Genomic DNA, 22,305 nt, shown 5'->3' with positions numbered 1-22,305 from the left:
GTCCCCCCTTGGTCAGAGATCCTGCTTCAGTCAGTCTCAAGAACGGTAAGCATAAGCTGGGAAGCAGTGTTTAACAGTGCTTTCTGTTTATTTGTACAGAGTATTCAGATAATGGGAAGTTCTCATTGTACAGACATTCTTGATTTTGTAAATACAAAGGAATACAAAAGCAGGAAGGTGGAGAGGAAAAACAATAGCAGGTGGGAATGACAGAGCAGAGAGAGGAAGGAAGAAGCATACAACAGGAAAATAAAGGTTATTTTAGCAAAGAGAAACACAAGCCACAGAAAAGGATAAAAGGTAGACTAAGGCAACTAAATGGAAATCAGAAACATAATACAGATAAGAAACAAACGTTTCTTATTTGTCCCATTCTGTAACATCAGTCCAAACAGATACCTCTACTAAGTTGTGAAATACCGATTAGCACACAGGCTCATCAGCACTTTTAAGTGGTACTGTGTTTGATAACAATAACAGAATCGATCTTTGTTGTTACTTTAGAACTGAGACATTATAGTGATCATCTGTTCTGATGGAACTCATTTAGCTAACTACATACGCACCACTGCATAGTGCGGTAATGTTTGCATGAACTCATATCATTATGTGCGAACTGAATTTATTTTATAGATTATTTTTTTTTACAATAGGGGTAGTAAAACACTAGAACAGATTTCCCCAGAGAGGAGGCGGATGTGCCATCCCTGGAGAAATTCAAGGCCAGGCTGCACATGTTTCTGGGCAATCTGATCTAGATGATTTCCCTGCTCATTGCATGGGCTAGATGACATTTGAAGGTCCCTTCCAACCCAAACTATTCTGTGGTTCTATAATTATTAAAGCACAATAAAGCCACAAAGGTGGAATTCTTCACCTTCTTTGAAGCACACAGACAACTGGCAGGACTGCCACACTTTTTGCATTTCTTTTCTTGTTTAAATAGACTTGCACAGAAGCCAAGACCCATCTGATTTTCTTCTAGTAATATTTCACCCCATTGATACCCACTGCAATAAAGGTTCTTGACAATTCATTTTTTACAAAGAATCTGTAGAGTGGGCCCTAATGAACAAGTTTTACTGGTAAAGGAAAAAGTGAACTCAGATTATGAGAATTGTTTATAATGGAGCAAGTATCTTATTTTCATGCCTTTGTTTTTTAAACTACAGCCTAGTGAGCTGGGGTCCACTGAGGCAGCCAAGGAATGTGCAGGTCTCTTCATAATCCTCATTTAATTAAAAATATATATATATACTTTAAGTCCCCAGTTCTACAAACTGCTCCAGTTGTGAGCCCCCTTCATGTCTGTGTGGATGCCTATGCACTTCAATGGGCTTCCCACAGACGCAAGGCATAAGTTCATCACAGCTCACAAGACTGCTCGACTTTAGCTGTCACATTGCACTTCTTTTGATCTATGCAAAATAGGCTGATAGTATCCCAGAGTCGTGATCAAAATCTGTCACCTGATTTACATTTCCCAGCATAACATCACAATTGTTGTAAAATTTCTTTTGCTCTATTATGTGGGCAGGTAAAATAAATATTCTAATACAGGCTTCCTACTTATTTTAAAGAGTCTGCAGAGGAGGGGAATCACTATGTTTAAGGAGGTTATTTGCATTTCTTATTGTGTAAGAGTAAAAAAGCTAAGAAATTTGTTCCACCTTTAGATGGACTGCACTACCAGGGTTTTAAAAAGCAGTCAAAAATACATTAGCATTCAGACTAAATACAGCTGTCAAGAAATGTAAATTCCATCATGCACTAAAGAGAGCTCGGTTTTGACACATAATAAAAAGGCAAATATGACTGCTTAGTCAATAAGCTGATAATTCCATTACAAAAACCATGGAGAGTTCTAAAAACCATTCTAAATACATCACAAATACTAGTTTACTCAGCCTGCTTGCAAACAAGTATGCTCATATTCTAACAAAGAAATAAACTGGTAATTATTGCTGTGTTCCCAGTACATATACCCTAGCACTATTTTCCACTTTTTTTTTGTTGACAATCTAATGGGAAAATAATTTCCATTAAATTCTTTGAATTATTACAGTCCTTATTTACCATCTCTCACAAAGTACCATCTCAGTGCTAATATGCAGCATGCACCGTTACTAACCCGACCTCCTTTAACAGGTCTTTATCCATACATGCTTATATTGGGGGAAAGAAAAAATACACAGCACTTCTCAAATTTAAGAAATTTTTGAGGCCTTACCTTGGAAAGCATGCCAATTTTACAAAAAGACATAAATCTAAGCTTAGATCACTATTACTTGTAAGACTTTGACACACTCAATATCATTAAACATGTAGTTTACAGCCATTCGTGGCATATAGCAGATTTTTTTTTCAGCTTTTCAAGAATGATGGGTTACATTTTTAACATCCAAAAATTGGAAGCAGATGGCATAAGGACCTGTAAAAAGCCATTTGGCTTTTAAGTGCTATAGACTCACCAGTGAAAGATGGAAGCTGGTTTATCCCAGACCTCATTAGCTCACCTTGCAGAACTGGACAACTCAGTGCACAAGAGCAGGCTGGAGGAAGCATCACAGGCCAGCCAGCGCTGACACACCGAAGCGTGGCAAGACGCTTGCCAGTACCTGTCTGTGCTTGGCTTTTAATACACGGTTTCACCACCTGAATGAACTCCCCCCATGCCTCATAGTATATGTGTACCTCAAAGTGGCACATTTGACCAAGAATTCTCAGAAGAACCAGCTTCTGCTTGGGCAGCTGCTGAGATGGTATCAGATTAGGAATGCAAAGGTGGCACAACTCGCTCCAGCAGGGAAATACCACCAGCATTCAAAAAGTACAAATACCCAAGTAGTTTAAAACACCAGCAATTTGTAATGCTATGTATGGATTAGTGACATCGCAAACAATCTATAGGCCAGGAAACTGGCCTTTTTATTTAGAGTACACGTCTGCAGTCTGCCTAAGTCAACCCAGCTGTAGGCCGCTGTCACCCGTCACACAGCCTTGCCCACACACTGACTTTTTCTTGTGTCAACTAGGGAGCATGGAGCTGTGCAGTCAACCAGATCAGCTCACTGATTTGGAATTATTATTACTGTTATCATTTAAGCTGTCACATGGTTATTAGTGTCAGTAGGGAGAAGAGAGTGGGCGGTGGCAGTTAAGATTGCCTTACAATGACCACAAAGTTGCCCTTACTCTTGAGCAGCCTGTATCAGTAAGTAAATCAGGGACTCCCCAGGTTGTCTCCCCTCCCCTTCTTCCCCACAATATCTTGAATTCAAATCTACCAAGACACCATTAAACCATACACAACCAACTTCCTGAAATACTACTGGAGAATACTCCTCATTAGAGAACCACCTCACTGCAACACACAAGAGATAATCTTCAGCTTCCCATAAATAACTGCATTTTGTGGGCAGAATGACTATTTTCCTCAGTTTGCTTTACCAAAGCATCTTCTTAAGAACTGGGCCAAAGGCTGAAGTCTCTTACACTTTGCTTCAGAGGTTAGCTCCACAAGAAAACTCTGACATTCCCCACTGGGTTTAACTTTCCTGCTTCCCCCAGGTACTCCAACTGTAGTGTATTTTGATTAAGTCAGACACAGAGGTAAGGTGTTGGGAAGAAAAATATCTTAGGGTTTTGCTTAAAAAACAGTCCTTGAAATTCTCTGCTCTGGTTTTGCAGCCTGCAAAGGTCTCAAATTTTATACATAATGCCACTGAGAGACACAGCATGAAAAAAAAAAAACCACAAAAAAAGCTAAAAAATAAAATCCACTCTGACTGCTATTATAACTTCAGTTTTCACCACCTAGGAATTGTTAGACTGGCAATGACTTCTGCTTTTAACTGTTTTAACAGCACATGCCTTTTCAGCCATTCTAGTTATAACAGGTTCCAAAAGCCATCTGGGCTGAGTTGACCATTTTCAGAATAACTGTCAATAATAGGATGGTTTCTCCACAAAGGAAAAATATTAAGAAAACCCCAAGTCATAAATCTCACAGAGTGCTATATAATTTGTGTTCAGATACAAACGGATCACAGCTTTCTGAAAACAGCCAAGACAACTTAGAAACACCTCCTTCTAAACACACTCTGGAGAAAATACTAAGTCTTAACAACAAAACTGAAAGTGACACGGTAACTTTCCATATTTCAGGTAACTTACCACAATGACAGCATTTAACAATAGCTCTCTTAAAACAGGAATTAACACTGTTGTTTATTAAACACACAACAACCTACAGACCTCTGAAGAGCTTAGATGCTATCAACTTCCCACGTGAGCACAGTGACATTTTGCATGAAGTACCTGAGGCTATCAAAGCGGGACACTCGGAGCTGTCTGTGACACATGAAAACACACCACCAGTATTCAGGGTCAGAACTGAGAAGCTAAGCCAAGTTCAGAAATCAGACACCACACTGGCCCGACTCCTCTGACACAACACAGGGTGCAACTAAGTCTTGGCAGATATTGCCACCTGCCTTAGTTTGCAGAGAAGCCTTGGCTCTTGAAATGCCTTCCCAACAGACTCACTGGAGCGCCAAACTGTTTCTGGAGTATCTAAGAGTTCATGCACACCAACTGTTTGGAAGGGGGCATGCAGGTCCTCACTGCTAGTAGCTCATTACCTTTCTGCACGTACAGAGAGGCAAGCAGGCAGCCAGCAGCAGATGGAGGACAGGACTGGTGACCATACAAAGGGAGAACACGCAGTGGAAAGCAAAAGGGCGGCTAACAGCCAGGCCGTGCCACACAGAAGAACACACGAGGGGCCACTATCAGAGGGCAAAAGCCAAGGGAGCAGCGGTCAGCCGAGATGGCCCGGGGGTTCTGTGAAGGCTGACACCCCCTCTTCAGCAGGCAGGGCTCGCTAAGAGCACCGAGAGCAGGCAGGCGGCAGGGAGGGAAAGGCCGGATGCACCCCAAAGGGAACATGCAGGAGGAAAGAGCGTCTCGGAGGGAGCAAAGGGCAGGCAGGACCAGGGGATGTGGTGGGTGATCCCGGGGGGTGGCACAGCGGCGGGCGGATCGGTGTGACACCGGGACAGAAGGGACAAGACGGACCTGCGCCTCCGTGGAGCCCCGCGGGGGCTGCGCTCAGAGCTCAGGGGGGTCCCTGCGGCCAGGGGAAAGGGAGGACGGGGAAGAGAACGGCAAGCACGACCCGGCGGGGACCCACCGGCGGGAGACAGGGCCCCGCGGGGCAGTGGGGAGCAGCCGTGCCACACGGGGCCGGGCGCGCACGAGGCTGGCGCGGCAGCGACTCTCTCAAGGCAAGGCTGAGCGGCAGCCGCTGGCAGCTCCCCCCCACCCCGCCGCTCACCTCAGAGTCCTCTTTGGCCTGCGGCAGCGCGGGGAAGGCCGGCTTGGCGAGCTCCATGGCCGGGCGCTCTCCGGGCGGGGCAGGACCGGGCAGGGCGGCTATTTGGGCAGCGGGCCCACAGGCTCCGGCGGAGCAACAGCAGGAGGAGGTGGAGGAGGAGGCGGCGGCGCGCTCGGCCGCCCGCGCCCGGCCGCCATGCTGCCGCTGCCACTGCCACTGCCGCCGCCGCCGCTGCTGCTGCCTCTTCCCCCCCCGCCCCCACCGCCGCCGCCGCCGCTCCCCCTCCCTCCCTTCCGCCCGCCCCCAGGCTCCGCTCCAGCGCCGCTCCCGCCCCGCCCTGGTCGCTCCGCCCACAACGGCCGCCGCGCGCGGGGGCGGTGCCGCCAACGGCCCGAGGGCGGGGCCCGGGGCCCTCGCTCGCTCCTCAGGGCCCGGCAGCGCTGGGGCAGCGGAGCGCGTTCGCCGGCTCCTTCGCTAACCCCAATTAGGGCTCCATCAGCAGCACCCCCCTCCTCACCACAGCTCGGCGGCGGCCAGCGAGGTGCAGCCTCTGCGGTGGACGTGCAGGCCTGAAGCGCCTCAAGCTTCCAACGATGATCATACAGCCGCCTTCCCCTCGCCCTGCCGGTGCTGGTCGCCTGTTGCTCCTCGCACTACACGGAAACTATTCCGGTGAGCAGACACGCGCTTTATCACCATCAGGAAGATGATGGCTGCCTCAGGTTTTAGCTGATGCCACAAACGGGGCCATCTTCAAACAGGTCCTCTTGAGCGCACAGGACACCCTCTGATATATGAGTCTTGGGGCAGGAATCCACCTTTCCTCCTAGCTTGAGGTCCCTCAGTCCCATGCTCTGTTGGACTCTTAAGGTATAACCCCAAACTATTTAAACATATACTCACCCCCTTCAGCACTGTAATTTCCTTCCACTGAAAGATTAAAAATGAAACAGCATAGGAAGAAAACTGCAGGTTCCACCAGATGGCATCACGGGATATAGGTGCTGGTAGCCTTAGCTTCTGGCCCAGACTTCAAAAGTGAACTATAACCATTCCCAGGGCTTCCGGAAATGGTTTGCTATGTTTTACCCACTTCCAAGGTCCCTTTACATCACGTAACACTCAGAAACTGACTTTTATTTAATTTTCCATTTTTTCCAAGCACATGGCTGTACCATTCAGACCTAGCAGCTCTGTACAAGTGCACTTGAAAGGTGTTATGGTAAAAACCCCCAAATTTGCATCTTTGCACTCCTGACACAATGTCCTGGGTTCAGCTGTTAAGAGTTACTTTTCTCCTCCCTAGTAGATGGTGCAGTGCAGTGTTTCAGGTTTAGTCTAAGAACAATGCTGAATAACACACCAGTGTTTTAGTTACTGCTCAATAGCACTTACCCTGATCAAAGACTTTTCAGTCTGTCATGCTCCGCTAGCGAGGAGGGGCACAAGAAGCCAGGAGGAAGCAGAGACAGGACACCTGACCCAAACTAGCCAGAGGGATATTCCATACCACAGCACATCATGCCCAGTACAGAAACTGGGGGGAGTTACCCAGAAGGCCCAGATCACTGCTTGGGTCAGGCTGGGTATCAGTTAGCAGATGGTGAGCAGTTGTATTGTGTATCACTTGTGTTTATTTTTTTTTCCCCTTTTCTATTTTTATATTGTCCCCTCATTATTTCCCATAGTAGTAGTTTTGTATTATACTTTAGTTATTGGACCGTTCTTATCTCAACCTTGGGGCTTACATTGTTTCAATTCTCCTACCCATGAGGGAGGAATAAAGGGGGAGCGAGCAAGCAGCTGGGTGGTGCTGAGGTACTGACTGGGCTTAAACCACAACACAGTCACAATAGGAAGTTTTCATACTAAGCAGGAAAAAAGGTCTGTAACAACCATTAGCCACATAAACGCAAAAATATTGTTGTTGTTTTGTTGTAACTGTTCTACACCTTACGCTACCTGCTTTGTCTTGTGGTGATGAAGAGATAAATTAAATCATTGCTACTAGAACTGCTGTGGAGGTGCTGTTAAATAGTGTGTTTCCTGGTAAATTTAGAGCTCATCTAATGTACTTATCTGTCAGCTGAGCATGCCTGACATAATCCACTTAGGATAATCAGCTGCAGCAGTAAACTCCCAGGGAATACAAAGACAACCTGTTTATGGCTAAATTCCAACCTCATCAGGTGCATGGCAAAGCCCTCTTCAGAGCTCCAGAAGTACACAACCCACCACTTCACATTTGAAGTGGCACAGGTTCAAATCATAGTGGGTGTCTCCTGCCTCCACAGAGAGACTGAAATGGGAAATTGGGAAGGAAATCCATCTTATGCCTCTCCCCTACCACCCCTAAAGCCATAATCAAAAACTGATGCATCGAACTGCTATCAGTTTCCACACTCCCACTTAGATGCTTTTGTCAATAACTAGCATTCAGGACAGGAGTTGTCCCGGCCTGAGGGAAGACAGCAAACATATTAGAGGACTTATTTACTTCTTGCAGTAATTAAATGCTAGCTCAGCCAGATCCTCTTCCCAGACAAGTGGAGTAACCAGCACTTGACCCTCCTCTGTCCAAGGGAAAGGTACCTCTCAAATGGAGGCAAAGGTACAGGAGTCCAATAAAACACCTGTGCCAGAGAAAACCTGCTCTTCAAATTCTGACAAGGCATAATTCAACTCTCCTCAAGAGTTAGAGAACATACATCAGGATAAGCAGATTTAAACAAGTTTTATTCATAAACTGTTTGGGAAAAGGAAATTTACCGATATAAAAAAAGTCAAGAAATGAATTGACTTTCTTCAGTCTGCTAGCCCATCCAGTCACATTTATAAATTCCTACTATAATTGCTGAGAGAACACATCTCCACACATTTTACCTAACCTGGGCTGTAATGAATATGTTATTTCAAAACTGTACAGAAAACACTTCTGTAGCCACCCTGCAACTAGTGTTACCAAATTACTAGCTACATGTTACACAAACACAATAATAAAGAAGTACAACATTTCTCTTTTTATACATTGTGTGTATGTATGACACGTGCAGTCAGTCACAAATTATACAGTTAAATTAAACAGGCTTGTAATCAAGCTTGGACTCCAGCTTCTTAGAATCAGCCACTTTCCTAACAGCTTTCATGAAGTCTTCCTGAACTACAAAGTCATGATCAGCACGGATTGCAAACATACCTGGGAAGAGTAATTTAACAGCAAGAGTAAGTTGGTGCTCCTTGCAGCAACAGTACGAAAACGGTACATAGAGATTTACTCAAATTAAAGTGAAAATGCATCCAAGTTATACTGTCTTGCATGTAGACTTTCACACACATGTCTTAAGTGTTGTGAAGTAGCCTTCAATGAGGTCACCTTTCTGAACTAGGTGACCACCAAGAAGAAATGTGTAACTTGTTTTAAACTATGAGTATTTACTGTGCTACTTGCCCTTCCTATGTAGGCAAGCCCTACATGTACAGTGAGTTTATAATGTGGAAAAATATAAAATAGCATTAATTCTCTAGGCACCCAGGTACTAAGAGAAATGGATTCTATGAAAAAAAACATCTCTGGAATGTATCTAGCTTTTATGAAAGTGTGACGTATGTCATGATACTCAGCCAACAAGTGGTTAGAGGCCAGCTCCAGCTCAGAAATGGTACAGCTGTTTTTAACTCTCATCAAGCTGAACCAAACCTACAGAGATCTTTTACACCACATGTCACAGGGTGGTGCCCAAATCCACAAAACTACATGTGGACCCAGCTTGCATATGGCCAGGGATATCTGGCAGGCGGAACATCACGTGAATGCAAGGCTACTGCTCCCATCAAGCACCTATCAGGTGGTCTGCTGCTACACCCAGCGAGGTTTTCTGCAGACCTGGCAAGAGACCTGTCAGGAACCTTAGAGGAAGGATGTAAAGAATCAGGTTCTGTGGACTGTACAGGTCGTAAGCAAACTTGGGAGAAAAAGAAGAGACTTTGTTCAAGTTGTTTCATCAAAGCTTTAGGGCATATCACCTGCTGCTGCATAACCTTAACAGTCCAGACATGTGAGACATGCTGTGAAACATGCAACTCTTTGGGCATTTTGATACTGTCCAGATGCTAACATTACCACTAAGTAAATGCTATCTGCTCTTAAGAAAGGAACACAAGAAGTGAGCATCAGTGAACAAGCGTCATGTTCCAGCAGCGGATTTTTGACCTCCACTGAGACACGTATCAGAGAAAGATCTTGAACGCTTAGCATTAACTAAGACTTACAAAATGAAGAGTTAAGAAAATACCTGCTTCAGTACAGACATTTCTCAAGTCTGCTCCGTTAAAGCCATCTGAAAGCTTCACAATTGCTTCATAATCTAGTCATAAGACACAAATTTCAATTAGAAATAAATTCACATTTCCCATTACAGATGCCAACAATGCATATACTCAGCTAACAAAGAAACACTTTACTTTGATTTCAGTGCAAGTAGATAGCTGTCCACTAGACTGATAAACTGAATTAACTGACATCAGCTGTATCACCCCTTTCATTAAAAAAAAAAAAAATTGCAACCAAAAGCTCATACAACTAAATCCCAAAGTTACTAACTGGTGATTACAAGCATCAACATGAAATGCAAGAAAAGCTACATCAAGGCATGCTATCATCATTCAAGTGATGTAAAAGGCCAGAAAAATTATCTCCAAGTGATCATAACTCAGTTCCTTTCCCCTTATAACAACTGTGCTTACTAAAAGCATTTAATGTCTTGATATATTAAACCTAATATTTTATGCACATATATTTACTAAAAAAGTGGCTATGGTTATAGCTTCTAGAATCAACTTTAAAAACACAGTGTCTGCTGAGCCTCCAGAAAGTTCTGATTTTTGCAAGACTAGTTATTAAAAATAAATAATCTCAACTTCTTGCAAAGCTTTTTTTACTCCAAGAATCCAAAGCCCCCTAGAGATCAGAAATTCAGCTATTTTAATTCCATGTAACACAATGTCCTATAAACAAGTCTTCCCATAAACTGAGAAGTAAAAAAAGCGAGGGGACTAAGCAATACTGAGTATCACAAGGTTTGCAAGTTTAAGGTCTTCAGCAGAGACCAGTACTGGAAGTAAGAGAATCTCATGCTGGACCTTGGAACAGGTCATTATCTTCAGATTTAAATGGAATTCACACCCCACCTTGCTGGTCAGTTCTGGCTGTTCTTTCAGGAACTCAAAGTGGAGCATCATTGCCCTCCCACATCAGGGTCAGAAACCTGGCTAATACCCATCTGTCATCTCAACCTGCTAAACAGTGTAAAGGAGTGACCCTACCCAGCTTCCCTCCAGTGTCCAAAGATAAGACAAAAAGGATGAAGCACTTTACCTCAGGTTCAGCATTTGCTTTAGAGCTTCTCAGACTGCAGTGGCATGCATACACGTTCAAGCCACAACTGCTGCTAAGAAATGCAATCCTCATCCTTCCTGCCCTCCCCCAGCTCGTTCCCACTCACACACCACCCGCTCTGTTGATCTGCAGCTGTTTATGGAGCCAGATGGTGAAGGAGATCAATTCCACTGCTCAGATCACGCTGCATGAATAGCTCATGTCAGCAAAGAGGCAGAGGCAGGCTGCATGCTGCTGGTGGGCCTTACTGCAATAAATGGCTGCCAGCATCATTTTAAAGGCAAATAGTTTTATTGAGGAAAGCTCCGAAGTGTCACTGTTACACTAAGGCTCTGGTCAGCACAGCAATTATATAATATAAACCTTTTTATCTGAGAGACACTTCTTACATTCTGCAGAGCAGTCTACACCACTAACCAAAGACAAGCTTTGTTTCAGACAACAAAGTTTTCATTATGCTGTCTCCAAACTCCAAAGCTTCTCCATGACTTTTAAAGGTTCTTTATTGTGTTCAGACTTCTGCAGTAACAATTTTTCTTTCTGGGGGGGTGGGGGGATGTTAATAATCAAAATGCTGTTTACTTGCTTTAAGCTTTTCCTTTAGAGACAGGAAAGTACCTGCTGAGAATCATGGTGATTTTCCAGTTTACAACCATGCTTCAAGGTTTTATATTCGGTTTTCCTTCGCAAAGGAAGCCTTAACAACTCTTCAATCAGGATGTGATAAAAGTAAAATTCTGAGAGAAGGGAAGGTGTGTGGCCAGTGTAAGGACATGAATTAGAAGGGCAGAGTCCCTATCATAACAGCTCACTCTCTTCACAGTTTTACAAACACACAGAAAAGATATCCAGGTAGCTTCCTACTTACCTATTTCACCATGTTTAGTGATAGGACCTGCATGGATCTTCAAAATATCTAATCTTGCTTGTTCATTTGGTAGATCAATATCTAGAGAGAATTACAGCTTTAATAAAAACAAAAAACCAATTAATACTGGCAATATCCTCCTTACAACCACTGTGAAGCAGTAACTCACGGATTTTTCTATCCAGTCTTCCAGGCCGCAGAAGCGCAGGATCCAGTGTGTCCGGTCTGTTAGTAGCCATGATCATTTTAACTCTGTGCAGAGTATCAAATCCATCCATCTGATTCAACAACTAATAGAAAGCACAAGTTTGTTTTTAAACAACGCAAAAGTTTCCTACTGTGATCTATTGTACTTACTTTCTGCATGAGTATTTTCACCAGCATATAAAAGTCATGAAAATAAATCAGAAAAAAAAAAAAAAATGCTACAAGCTGCCTAATGAAAGGCAGCACACTTCCTGCATATTCTATAAACAATAAAGAGAAGCTTAAGGGAGACACTGAAAATACTTTGCTGAGGGAAAAAGATACCTAGCAAAGCAGAGCTCAAAGTGAAAGACTTGGCTGAAACAATAAGGCAGTGAAAACAGTGCAAGTGCTCAAGGAGCCAAGGCCCGGCTGGCACATTTTGATTGTATTTGCATGTCCAGGACATTCAAATGAGACTTGGAGAGCCACCTCTAGAATACTAATACACACATATATTAAAATCTCATTGTGAAGACTCAAAGCACTTGTTCTTTGATTGCAGTGATTTAATTCTTCATGTAAGGCAGACACATTCTTTCAAACAGGGCAAAACTGTTTGCAAACAGGCCAAAGAAGTTTCCCATTAGCTTCAGAACTCAAATTGTCATCAGCAGTTTGAAATTATCTCCACACAACCCAGTTTAGCAGAGCAATCCATACAGAAACAAAGAAATGCAACTACTTCTAGTTTGGAAAAATCCAACTATAACAGTAGTCAAGTTTTATTTATAGTGTCACTGCAGCTAGAAGAGACAAGCTCAGCTTTTTCTTCTTAAGAGGGGCCCTCCAAATCTTCAAAGAAAATGTGGTAACCAGCCATGAAGTCAAGTCACAGTAAAGGATAAATATCCTAAATAATTTTAGCATTTTTAAAGATTCTGATCAGTCCCCAACTTGAACTCACGGCTGAGTTATCAGGATGCACAGCTGCCTTTTGTAAAAGCATCATCTAGTTCACTTTTAGCATCAGATTATTAACTCTGAAAAAGTTTTACTGAGAACTAAGGCAGATCATTGTAACAATTCACATCTGTATCATTACTTAACATGGGCTGCACATTATGGAGTCAGGGATTAAACACTCACCTCCATCAGAGTCCTCTGAATTTCTCTATCAGCTGAGGTGCCTTCAGAAAAACGGCGACCACCTGCAGCATCCCAAACTCATAAGTGACAGTACTTTACTTTTGCCTCCATGTAATACTAAGATGACAATTAGGTATCCCTCTTAAACTGGGGGTAGGAGAGGTGGTACTTAAAGAGTTAAATGCACATATTGTAAACTGCTTTTTCACACAGTCAAAAATACTCAAGCCAGATACGAGCAGGTATCACAGAATGACAGAATAGTTTGGTTGGAAGAAACCTTAAAACTCATCCAGTTCCAACCCCCAGCCATGGGCAGGGACACCTTCCACTAGATCAGGTTGCTCAAAGCCCATCCAACCTGACTCTGAACACTGTCACAGATGGGGAAGCTTTTCAGTTTAAAGCCATTCCCCCTTGTGCCATCCCTACAGGCCCTTGTCTAAAGCCCCTGTCCAGCTGTCTTGTCAGCCCCTTTAGGCACTGGAAGCTTCTCCAAGGTCTCCCCAGGGCCTTCTCTTCTCCAGGCTGAACAAGCCAGCTCTCTCAGCCTGTCTCCAGAACAGAGATGCTCCAGCCCTCAGATCATCTTCGTGGCCTCCTCTGGACTTGCTCTAAACAGGTCCACATCCTTCTTATGTTGGGAATCTTTGTTACACATAGTTCCAAGCTAGCTGCAACAGCTCCAGAAGGAAGCTGAACCACTTCTCACTGTATGTTTCTTCTGAACTAGCACACTTGAACACTTTCTTTTGAGAAGACAGACTGTGACTTTATAGCTAATTTCAGTGTTAAAAGTATAATTTAACCAACCCCCAGGCCATCAGCCTTACCGATAGCATCTATTTCATCCATGAAAATGATACATGGCTGATGATCTCTGGCATAGTTGAACATCTCTCTGATCAGTCGAGCACTTTCACCAATGTACTTGTCCACTATTGAACTCGAAACCACCTTTTGAAAGGCAAAAGACACATGGATGAAGACATCGGATTACAAACAAATATACCGTATGCGTGAGTGCAAAAGTACAATCACACTACCTTCAGGAAATTGCAATCAAGCTGGCTAGCAACAGCTCTGGCCAAAAGTGTTTTCCCTGTACCTGGAGAGACAGGAGATTGAAGGATTTTAAGAAGCGACTGCATGTTCAAAAAAAGCCCCAACGTAAAATAGTAAAACAGTAGCAAGGGAGAAAAATTAATTCAAAAAAAATCCCCCAAAACAAAACCAAAACAAGCCTATCGCCACAGTTTGAGAGTGACAACTAAGCATTCATTACCCTTTCATGAAACTCACCAGGGGGGCCGTAGAGCAAGCAGCCTTTTGGAGGTATAATTCCCACACGCTGGAATAGTTCTGGGTTTGTAAGAGGCAGCTCTATTACCTGTGAAGAGACAGATCAACATACTGAAGACTCAATGTCAGAGTTTCAGCTCAGCAATCCCAGGAAGCTAAGGGTACACTTGCCAGCCTGCTTTCCAGATGTCTGTACTCTGATTTATCTGTGCATATTTTGTATGAGCATCAGTTAAGGAAATGTCAGATTCATCTAAGGGAGAGATCCACAATCCTGCCCTCATTGTTCAGACTTCAGCTCAGCAATGGCTTGTCTCCCACAATCCTCTTTGCTACTGTCATAATTCTGCTACCCAGATTGATTCTAGTAGGTTTTGTGCAAAATTCAAGCCTGGTTTGCTGGCTGTCAATCCTAACTACGCTCTCCCAATGACTTTATGGCATACCCTTAGCTAGAGTCTCAGTTCCTTCAAATCCTCTTCTTTAGAGAATTGTCTTCACTTTAATCTCAATGCAAGCTGCTCTAACAGTAGCGATAAAATATATCGGTTTGAAAACTGGACTGTGGTGTTTAGAATAATCTTTCTCTGCTACCATGAGGTGTGTGCCCAGCACACAAGCAATATCTGTTACAGTCAGCTAGCTCACAGTGGGACAAGCTCATCTTCAAACACCCCCATTCTTGAGCAGGCCTGCACAGCCTGCAGCACTGATGCTCAAACTTTAGTACAACACACCAGTGCCCCTGCCAGCATACTGCTGTTTGCCACAAAGCCAGTGATGGAGCTGGAACGCATGGAAACAATCCTTCAGAAGTTAGCTTCTAGTATAGGAAAATGTGGTCTAAGTTAATGAGACATGGAAAGCATCAATCTGATAGGACCTTTTAACAACCAGTCTCATGATATTTAGGACAAACATCAGTATAACATTTTTGTAGTGAAAAACTTCACTCAGAACATGTACCACTATTTGACAAGCATTTCTGAGATACTGGATACCTCTCGCAGCTCTCTGATTTGTTCTGACAAGCCTCCGATCTCAGAATATGAAACATCTCCTGGATCTTCATGAGACATATTATAAACCAATGGATCTACTTCCCTTGGCAAATATCTAGGGGAAAAAAAAGCGAAAAGCAGACATTTTTCATTGTGCCCACACACTTACAAAGTTATTGTAATATATTATAAAGAAACTATGAAAATTATTTCTTTTCCTTCCCGCTTGATAAGACAAGTATATTTGACGATACAAACAAAAAAAAAAAAAACAAACAAAACACTCCAGATCTAGCTACAAATACTACAAAACCGATCATTCAAACCTTTGTGTAACCTACTCAGATCACTATTTTCCCTGTTTATATAATGAGCAGAAGAGCAGCTGTAGAGCAGAAACCTACCTCATGATAGTCAGAGTGGTCATATCCAGAGCAACTCGCGTCCCCGGCTTCAGCTTACTTTTGTCAAGCTAGTCACAGAAAAAGTATTTCTATTAGAACCATACTCCAGAACAACATCTGTTTTTAGCCATGATGTTTACTGCAGCTTACACCCTTCACTCAACCACACACAAGAAGAAAAAGCTGCCAAGCAGCTCATTTAGTAAATACCATGTTCCCACCACCACCATTTTCAGGAATGTTTAAACTGGGAAAAAACTGACCCATGGTGTCAGGGGGACATGACCTCAGAGCAGCAGTCCAGGCACCAGCCTAGACCAACAAACCTGTTGGTTGTCACAACTGGACACCTGCAAAGCCACACCACAGGAATAACTTTTGTTTGCACTGAAATAGATCTTTAGCAGCAAGTCATTAACCATTCCACCACTTTTGAAAATAAGTACTATTTTCTAGACTGTAATAGGCTGGTTTGCTTTGTGTTTTTACTGCTGTCAATCTGAGTGGATTAGTGAGACTGAATCCTCCTTTCTGCGAAACATCAGGCAGAACCAGCTGTCTCAGAACAAGAATCCTCCTTTGAGAGCACAGGGGACAGTCTGCCTGCTCAAGTCCCAGCCTGCCACCCTTCTCCTCAATGGATTTCCAATTTCCAGCCTGACAGAAAGGGCAAGTAGATGTTCCTAACCTATTTTCTCCAAGCCCTCCAGCATTTCACGTAATTCAGTTATAACCCATCTTTAAAGCTGGATGTTCCAGGTGTTATTCTTTTGCTCTCATTTACCTCAGCTGCCCTACTCACTCATCTGCCCTGGCAGTTTTTGTCTGCTTGCTCCATTTTTATGAGCTTTTTAAACAGAATAGCAGTCCTATTCCAGTACACCCTGATAAATTCAGATGGAGTTAAAACAACTAACTCACATTTCTCACCCTATTTTTAAGAAACTTGGTCTAGGAGAGCAGTGTCATCTCTCATACAACACAACCTTGAACAATGATAAGAGATTACTTCCATGTCCACATCTGAAGAATACAAAACACATTTATTCCAAGTTTTACTGACATGGCACCTGAACAACAACGATTTTGACAACTGCTTGCAAGCACTGCCTGAAGCTTCCCATCACCCCCCACTGGGGGGATTTATGAGGTCTCTTGCCCATGCAGGTTCTTTAGTCTCTCCTCTTGCTGTCACTCCTCCTATACTGCAGTCATTAGCAAGACCTCTTTCTTGCTAGCTTCTACCAGATTCAATATGGCCCAACAGATTTAAATTATTCCACAGTGAGAACAAAGAGAAGCTACTTGACCTTGAATTCCTTAGGAAAAGCACTTCAGATAGGAAGTAATTTTGTTTCAATTTAAGCAGTGTTGCTCTTCTTCCTCACCAATGCAGCACACCCAAAGCGTGTGGTAACAAATCAAGGATCTTTTAAGATCAGAAAATGTTTTTACTGAAGATTAAATTTGAAAGTATGTGTTGCAACGCCAGGCTCATCCAAACACAACCTATTTCTTAGCATCTATCTGTTTCAACACACAGCATCAAGACCACCTCACATGCCCTGAAGCAGAGTTAAGGATACTTATGTTCCAGAAAAAGTTTGCTCATTCCAGTGAAAGAAAATAGTGAGTTTGCACCATAATGCCTTGAAAGGGATGAAGCTTAAAATTATTTATTTAAAGAGCATTTCAATACTAGCAGTTCTTGCAGACGACACAAGCAAAACCACAATCAAGTACTATGGCAGTATGCTCAAGGGAAGTCAAGAGTTCCTGTATATATACTACCTGAACTAACACACCTACTGGCACCCATATGTCTCCAACAGTTTGCCTCTAGAAAGAGAAGAAAAGGTCCATCCTTACCAAAAAATATATAATCCATCAGCAGAGTCAACACCATAGGAGAAAACTTACTGCATGAGTTTTGCTCACTGCTTACTGCCAAGCACTGTTAACTGTGGGTCTGCACTGGGAATTCCCCAGCACTCCTGCTTTTCAAATTGCACAGCCAGTTCCCTGCTCTGCCTCTCAGCTCCTACAGCCACCCCAACACCATGATGGATGAATCATCTAAACAGTGCTGGTGAACTTTTGTATTCTAGAATCATAGACTGGTTTGGGTTGGAAGGGACCTTCAAGTCCATCCAGCTCCAATCCCCTGCCATGGGCAGACACCTTCCACTAGACCAGGTTGCTCAAAGCCCCATCCAGCCTGGCCTTGAACACTGCCAGGGATGAGCCAGCCGTGTTGGAGCTCTATCACTCTGATCTTCAATTTAACTTCCACATACGAACCGTAAGATAATCCAGATATTCTGGGTACTGAAAACTATTTGCAGGTTTGTCTTGCAAACACATTTTATTCCTTTATATAGAATCACTAAGAGTTAAAATTCTGCACTGAACATCAGTTTCTCTGCAGAAAGAAAAGCCACCTCTAATACACCACCACTACATGTCTGCTCCTCTCACTGAAGGAATTCTGGTTTTCACAACTTCCAAAATACAGGATAACATGCTACAAACACAATGTGTTAAAAGTTCAGCTGTAGTTACCTTTCCCCACCATAAAGGAATCTGCTTAAGAAGTCACAGCTGTTAGAAGATCTTACATTGGTTGTGCATTAGAATTATTAAGTTAAACGTTGCTGCCTTCCGCCTTCTTGGGATACGCTAGCCTTCCCTGGGGTCACTGTTCTCTGTTCAGAGATACCTTACGGTCTCACATTTCATACATTCTCTTCTTTGCTTCCATTTCTCAAAGTCAGGGATGGGTGTAATAAAATCTAACTAGAAATTTGCCTCTGCTCCCCCAATGGCTCTGGAGTTGCAGAACACTTCCACTGCATATTCTGTGTCCTACGTACTAGGGATTTAATTACTCTAAAGGGGTCATGTTCAGTGCTCAGTTAACCAACAAGTATTTGAACCACACCTGCAACAGAATGCTTTACTCTTTGTATAAAAATAAAAAGCAAAGAGCACCTCTAAGTGGCTGTTGCCAACCACAGCAGATGGATTATGCTGTACACAAGATTAGGTATTGAAGTGTTCGGCTTCTACAGAATTTGATATAGGCAAGAAAGGTGGTGTCCTGTAGACTGCGAGGGCCAAGGCTTTAAGACCATCAGCGATAAATAAAAGTCCCTCACAGTGTTCAGAGCAGGGGCCTTGCCTACCAGAATTATTCACTGCTGTGTAAAACCATTAGGAAAAAAAAATGTTAATCTGAAGCTCAGCACTATGACAGCAAAAGTCACATCCTGTATTCACAGCATGGCAATGGAGACCATACATAGCTGATTAATTTTTGTAGCAATGATTAATTTCAGGGAATTCAAGATTAGGAAGAAACAGAACTTCAACTACATGAAAAGAATACAGCACATGCAAAGTTCCAGGAATGTTGCAGACCTCTTTCTCTTTACTTGGAAGTTACTACTACCAGCTACAAAGGGAGAGGGCAAGCGGACGCCAGATACTTAATCCTGCTAAGCACCCAGTTAATGAAAAGCAAACTTTCATGAATATTCACACAGATCAGGTACCTGACGACGACAGCCAACCACATATCTTGGTCCATTTGTGGCCTTCACAATAACTGAAAATAGCAAAGGAAAAAAAAAAGATTGCATTTACTTGATTCACTGCTCTGTTATGCTTCTTTTCTGCCAATATCCAGATCACCAAAGAATTTCAATCTAGTCTCTGCCCAGCCTGTGCTTGGGATTGCCCCAACCCTGGTGTAAGGACCTTGCATTTGGCCTTGTTGAACTTCATGAGGCTGGCACTGTCCCACCTCTCCAGCATGCGCAGGTCCCTCTGGATGGCATCCCTTCCCTCCATCGCATCAACCACACCACACAGCTTGGTGTCATCAGCAAACTTGCTGAGGGCGTGCTCAATCCCACTGTCCATGTTCCAGACAAAGATTTTTATACTCTTTCATTCTTTACTCTTACAAATCTTTAACCAGATTTTAACTACAAAAGCTTGTTTTCGAGATTTAAAAAAATGTAACAGTCCAACGTACTTACATTTCTCTTCTGTTAGCTGTTTAAGAACCTCACCAACGATCTGCAGAAGAATAAATGCAGTATTAACTTACAGACAAACTACCATCCAAAACCACCTCTAACATTTGTTTCAGGGCACTCAAGATGACTGCCAGCTTTGAAATCCTCTCTCTTGCTTCATTCTGCTCACCAATGCTTTTAACACCTCTCTGTTAACCAGGACACATGCAGGAAACCTCCCTAACCCACACACTCAGCACATGTGTTCTTGACAGCAAGACCCCCCGATTCTCTCAACCAGGCTGTTCCCACTTTTTCTTGATGCCATAAACAGACCAAAACGCTACATCCAAGCAGGCTCACCGTCAACCACTACTACAGGATGCCATGACCTCATTTTTCTTACTTACCTGCCCAACACTCTGCAAGGCCTTGAGATCATTTTCTGATTTTTCATATTGCTTGGTGAGCTCCTTCAGCTGCTCCCTTACTAGAAGAGGAAACAAACACAGGGATTCAATATTGTTCAATCCAACAGGAACTCGGGACCAGGCCCTTTTCCAGAGCTAGAGTTTTGGGAGTAGTCCACACCCCGCAAGTCACTCTCCTGCAAGCAGAGCAGAGCCCCTGCTCAGCAACACCGAGGACCACACACCCTCGACAGGGTGCTGATGAGCACAAACACTGCAGAAAGCATCTACAAAGCCAACCCCCAATTTAAAAAGCTCAGACCCAAAGGCACCAGCTCCTCTGTGCAGCACTAGTATTTGTACTGTCTGACCGATAAAGCACACAGCATTTCGAAAAGGAAAATAAAAAGCCAACGGGAAAATAAAAAGCCAACAGAACAACCTCACGGCGGGGGGGGAGGGAAAGGGCTGAGAAAACCTCCCTTCCCCACTCGGTTCGGTCCGGTCCGGTCCGGTCCGGTCCGGCCCGTCCCTCCCGCCCTGAAGCAAGTGAGTCCCCTGGACCCAGGCAGCCCCAAGGGGCTCTCCAAAGGAAGAGGAAAACAGCCCGGCGCTGGCAAGGGGAGCCGCGCCACCACCGGAGCCCGCCCCTCCTCTCCTCTCCCTTCCGTCGGCGTCGCCCCACGGGGCCCGGCCAGGCCCATGACGAAGCGCGAGCAGCGGCGCGGCGGCCCCAGGGCTTCCTCAGGGCTCCCTGGGCACGCAGCGGCGGCGACATCGGTGCGGGCAGCCCCGCGGCGGCGGCGCTCACTCACGCTCCTTGAGACGGCCGTCGATCTCTTTGTGCTCCAGCAGCTTCTTGCGGTAGTCCTGCAGCGCCTTGTCTCTCGGGTCCGCCATGATGAGCAGCCGCCGCTCATAGGGAATGCCGGGAAGTGCCATGGCCGCGCGACCGCCCCGCCCCCCGCGCGCCACCGACCCCCCGCCCTGCCGCGCGCCGCAGCACCCCCTGCCGCCGCGGAGGGGGCGCGCGCCTGACCGAGCGCATGCGCAGTGCTGGAGGCGCGGGCGCGTGCCGCCATCTGTGCGCGTGCGGGCTGAGGAGCCGCAGCACCGCGTGCACGGCTGCAGGACCGGGAGGAGCGGCGGGAGAAGGGGCTGGGGGTGCGCCTTGACAGAGCTGAACGTGAGCGGCTTGTGCCAGGGCAGCTAAGGCCAGCGGCTTCCCGGCCTGTATCAGCACCGCTGTGGCAGCAGGGCCAGGGCAGTGATCATCCCCCGGCACTGGGCACTGGTGAGGCTGCACCTCGAACCCTGTGTTCAGTTCTGGGCCACTCACTACAAGAGGGACATTGAGGTGCTGGAGTGAGGCCAGAGAAGGGCAACGGAGCTGGCGCAGGGCTTGGAGCGGCTGAGAGACCTGGGGGGGGGGGTGGGGGGTGTGTGTGTGTGTGTGTGTGTGTGTGTTAGTCTGGAGAAGAGGAAGCTCAGGGGGAACCTTATCCCTCCCTACAACTGCCTGAAAGGAGGTTGTAGTGAGGTGAGGGTTGGTCTCTTCTCCCAGGGAACAAGCAATAGGACAAGAGGAAACAGCTTCAAGCTGCACCACGGGAGGTTTAGGTTGGGTATTAGGAAAAATGTCTTCACCAATAGGGTTGTCAAGTGGTGGAACAGTGGGTAACCAGGGTAGTGGTGAAATCACTGTCCCTGGAAGTGTTCATAAACTGTAGATGAGGCCCTCAGTGACATGGGTTAGGGGTGGCCTTGGCAATCCTAGGGTAATGGATGGACTTGGTTACCTTAAAGGTCTTTTCCAACCTAGTTGATTCTGTGGTTCCACGTAGGTACACACCTGCACACCACAGTGTCTGGCACAGGCAGCTGCCAGGTCAGGACTCCTGAGGAACCTCTTCAGCTCCATGCCCCAGGGGCTGCCCACCCAAGGCGGCTGCCCTGAGGTTTGGGCCATTCTGGAGCTTCAGAGATGTCAATGGAAAAGACAAGTCATGGGATTACAGCCGATCTGTGAATTCCATTATCTGAATTAGCAAGGATTTATTTTCAGCATTGGCTAGTATACAGGTTATGGAGCGGCCATGGCCTGTGGGTACTGGAGAACTTGGACACGCTCCTGCACAGCCAGAGCCAGGACACAAGGCCAGTGAGTCCATGTGAGGATAGTGGCAGCCTGTGTCCTCCAGCTCCTTCCCACAGGGAAGGAGAGTGCCCC

General features: G+C 44.9%; 2 protein-coding genes across 5 annotated transcripts in view; both read right to left on the bottom strand.

Annotated features, from left to right (window-relative positions):
• Positions 1 to 22,305, bottom strand: part of STYX (serine/threonine/tyrosine interacting protein) — a 36,281-nt gene that overhangs the window by 13,261 nt on the left and 715 nt on the right. For 3 of the 4 annotated variants that reach the window (XM_061462548.1, XM_061462549.1, XM_061462550.1), the window contains exon 1: positions 5,339 to 5,562. In XM_061462548.1, the coding sequence (XP_061318532.1) occupies positions 5,339 to 5,395 (57 nt within the window). In that variant the 5' untranslated portion in view covers positions 5,396 to 5,562. Of the gene's footprint in view, positions 1 to 5,338; positions 5,563 to 22,305 lie in introns of those variants that run through there. The other variant, XM_061462551.1, reaches the window with a different exon arrangement.
• On the bottom strand, positions 8,054 to 21,046 carry PSMC6 (proteasome 26S subunit, ATPase 6). Its single transcript, XM_061462547.1, has 14 exons — positions 20,891 to 21,046; positions 20,076 to 20,155; positions 19,687 to 19,726; positions 19,198 to 19,250; positions 15,644 to 15,711; positions 15,240 to 15,354; positions 14,239 to 14,326; positions 13,983 to 14,044; positions 13,770 to 13,893; positions 12,937 to 12,998; positions 11,771 to 11,891; positions 11,602 to 11,682; positions 9,631 to 9,702; positions 8,054 to 8,534 (listed from the first exon to the last, which is right to left on the bottom strand). Exons 1-14 carry the CDS (start codon positions 21,015 to 21,017, stop codon positions 8,416 to 8,418), a joined length of 1,212 nt encoding a protein of 403 aa, XP_061318531.1. The 5' UTR covers positions 21,018 to 21,046; the 3' UTR covers positions 8,054 to 8,415.

This window comes from Pezoporus flaviventris, unplaced genomic scaffold, assembly GCF_033815535.1.
Source record: "Pezoporus flaviventris isolate CSIRO_AGI_PZ_B2104156 unplaced genomic scaffold, CSIRO_AGI_Pfla_v1 ptg000035l, whole genome shotgun sequence".
Classification (NCBI taxonomy): Eukaryota; Metazoa; Chordata; class Aves; order Psittaciformes; family Psittacidae; genus Pezoporus; species Pezoporus flaviventris.
The sequence above is the reverse complement of the archived record's forward strand: the minus strand, read 5'-3'. Positions and strand labels throughout refer to the sequence as shown.

Excerpts from the sequence above, each read along its gene's own strand:
- PSMC6 (XM_061462547.1), bottom strand. The coding sequence starts at position 21,017 with ATGGCACTTCCCGGCATTCCCTATGAGCGGCGGCTGCTCATCATGGCG. Across the intron at positions 19,727-20,075 it reads CCTTGCAGAGTGTTGGGCAG|ATCGTTGGTGAGGTTCTTAA; the intron begins GTAAGTAAGAAA and ends ATTCTTCTGCAG. Across the intron at positions 9,703-11,601 it reads CACTAAACATGGTGAAATAG|ATTATGAAGCAATTGTGAAG; the intron begins GTAAGTAGGAAG and ends TCTTATGACTAG.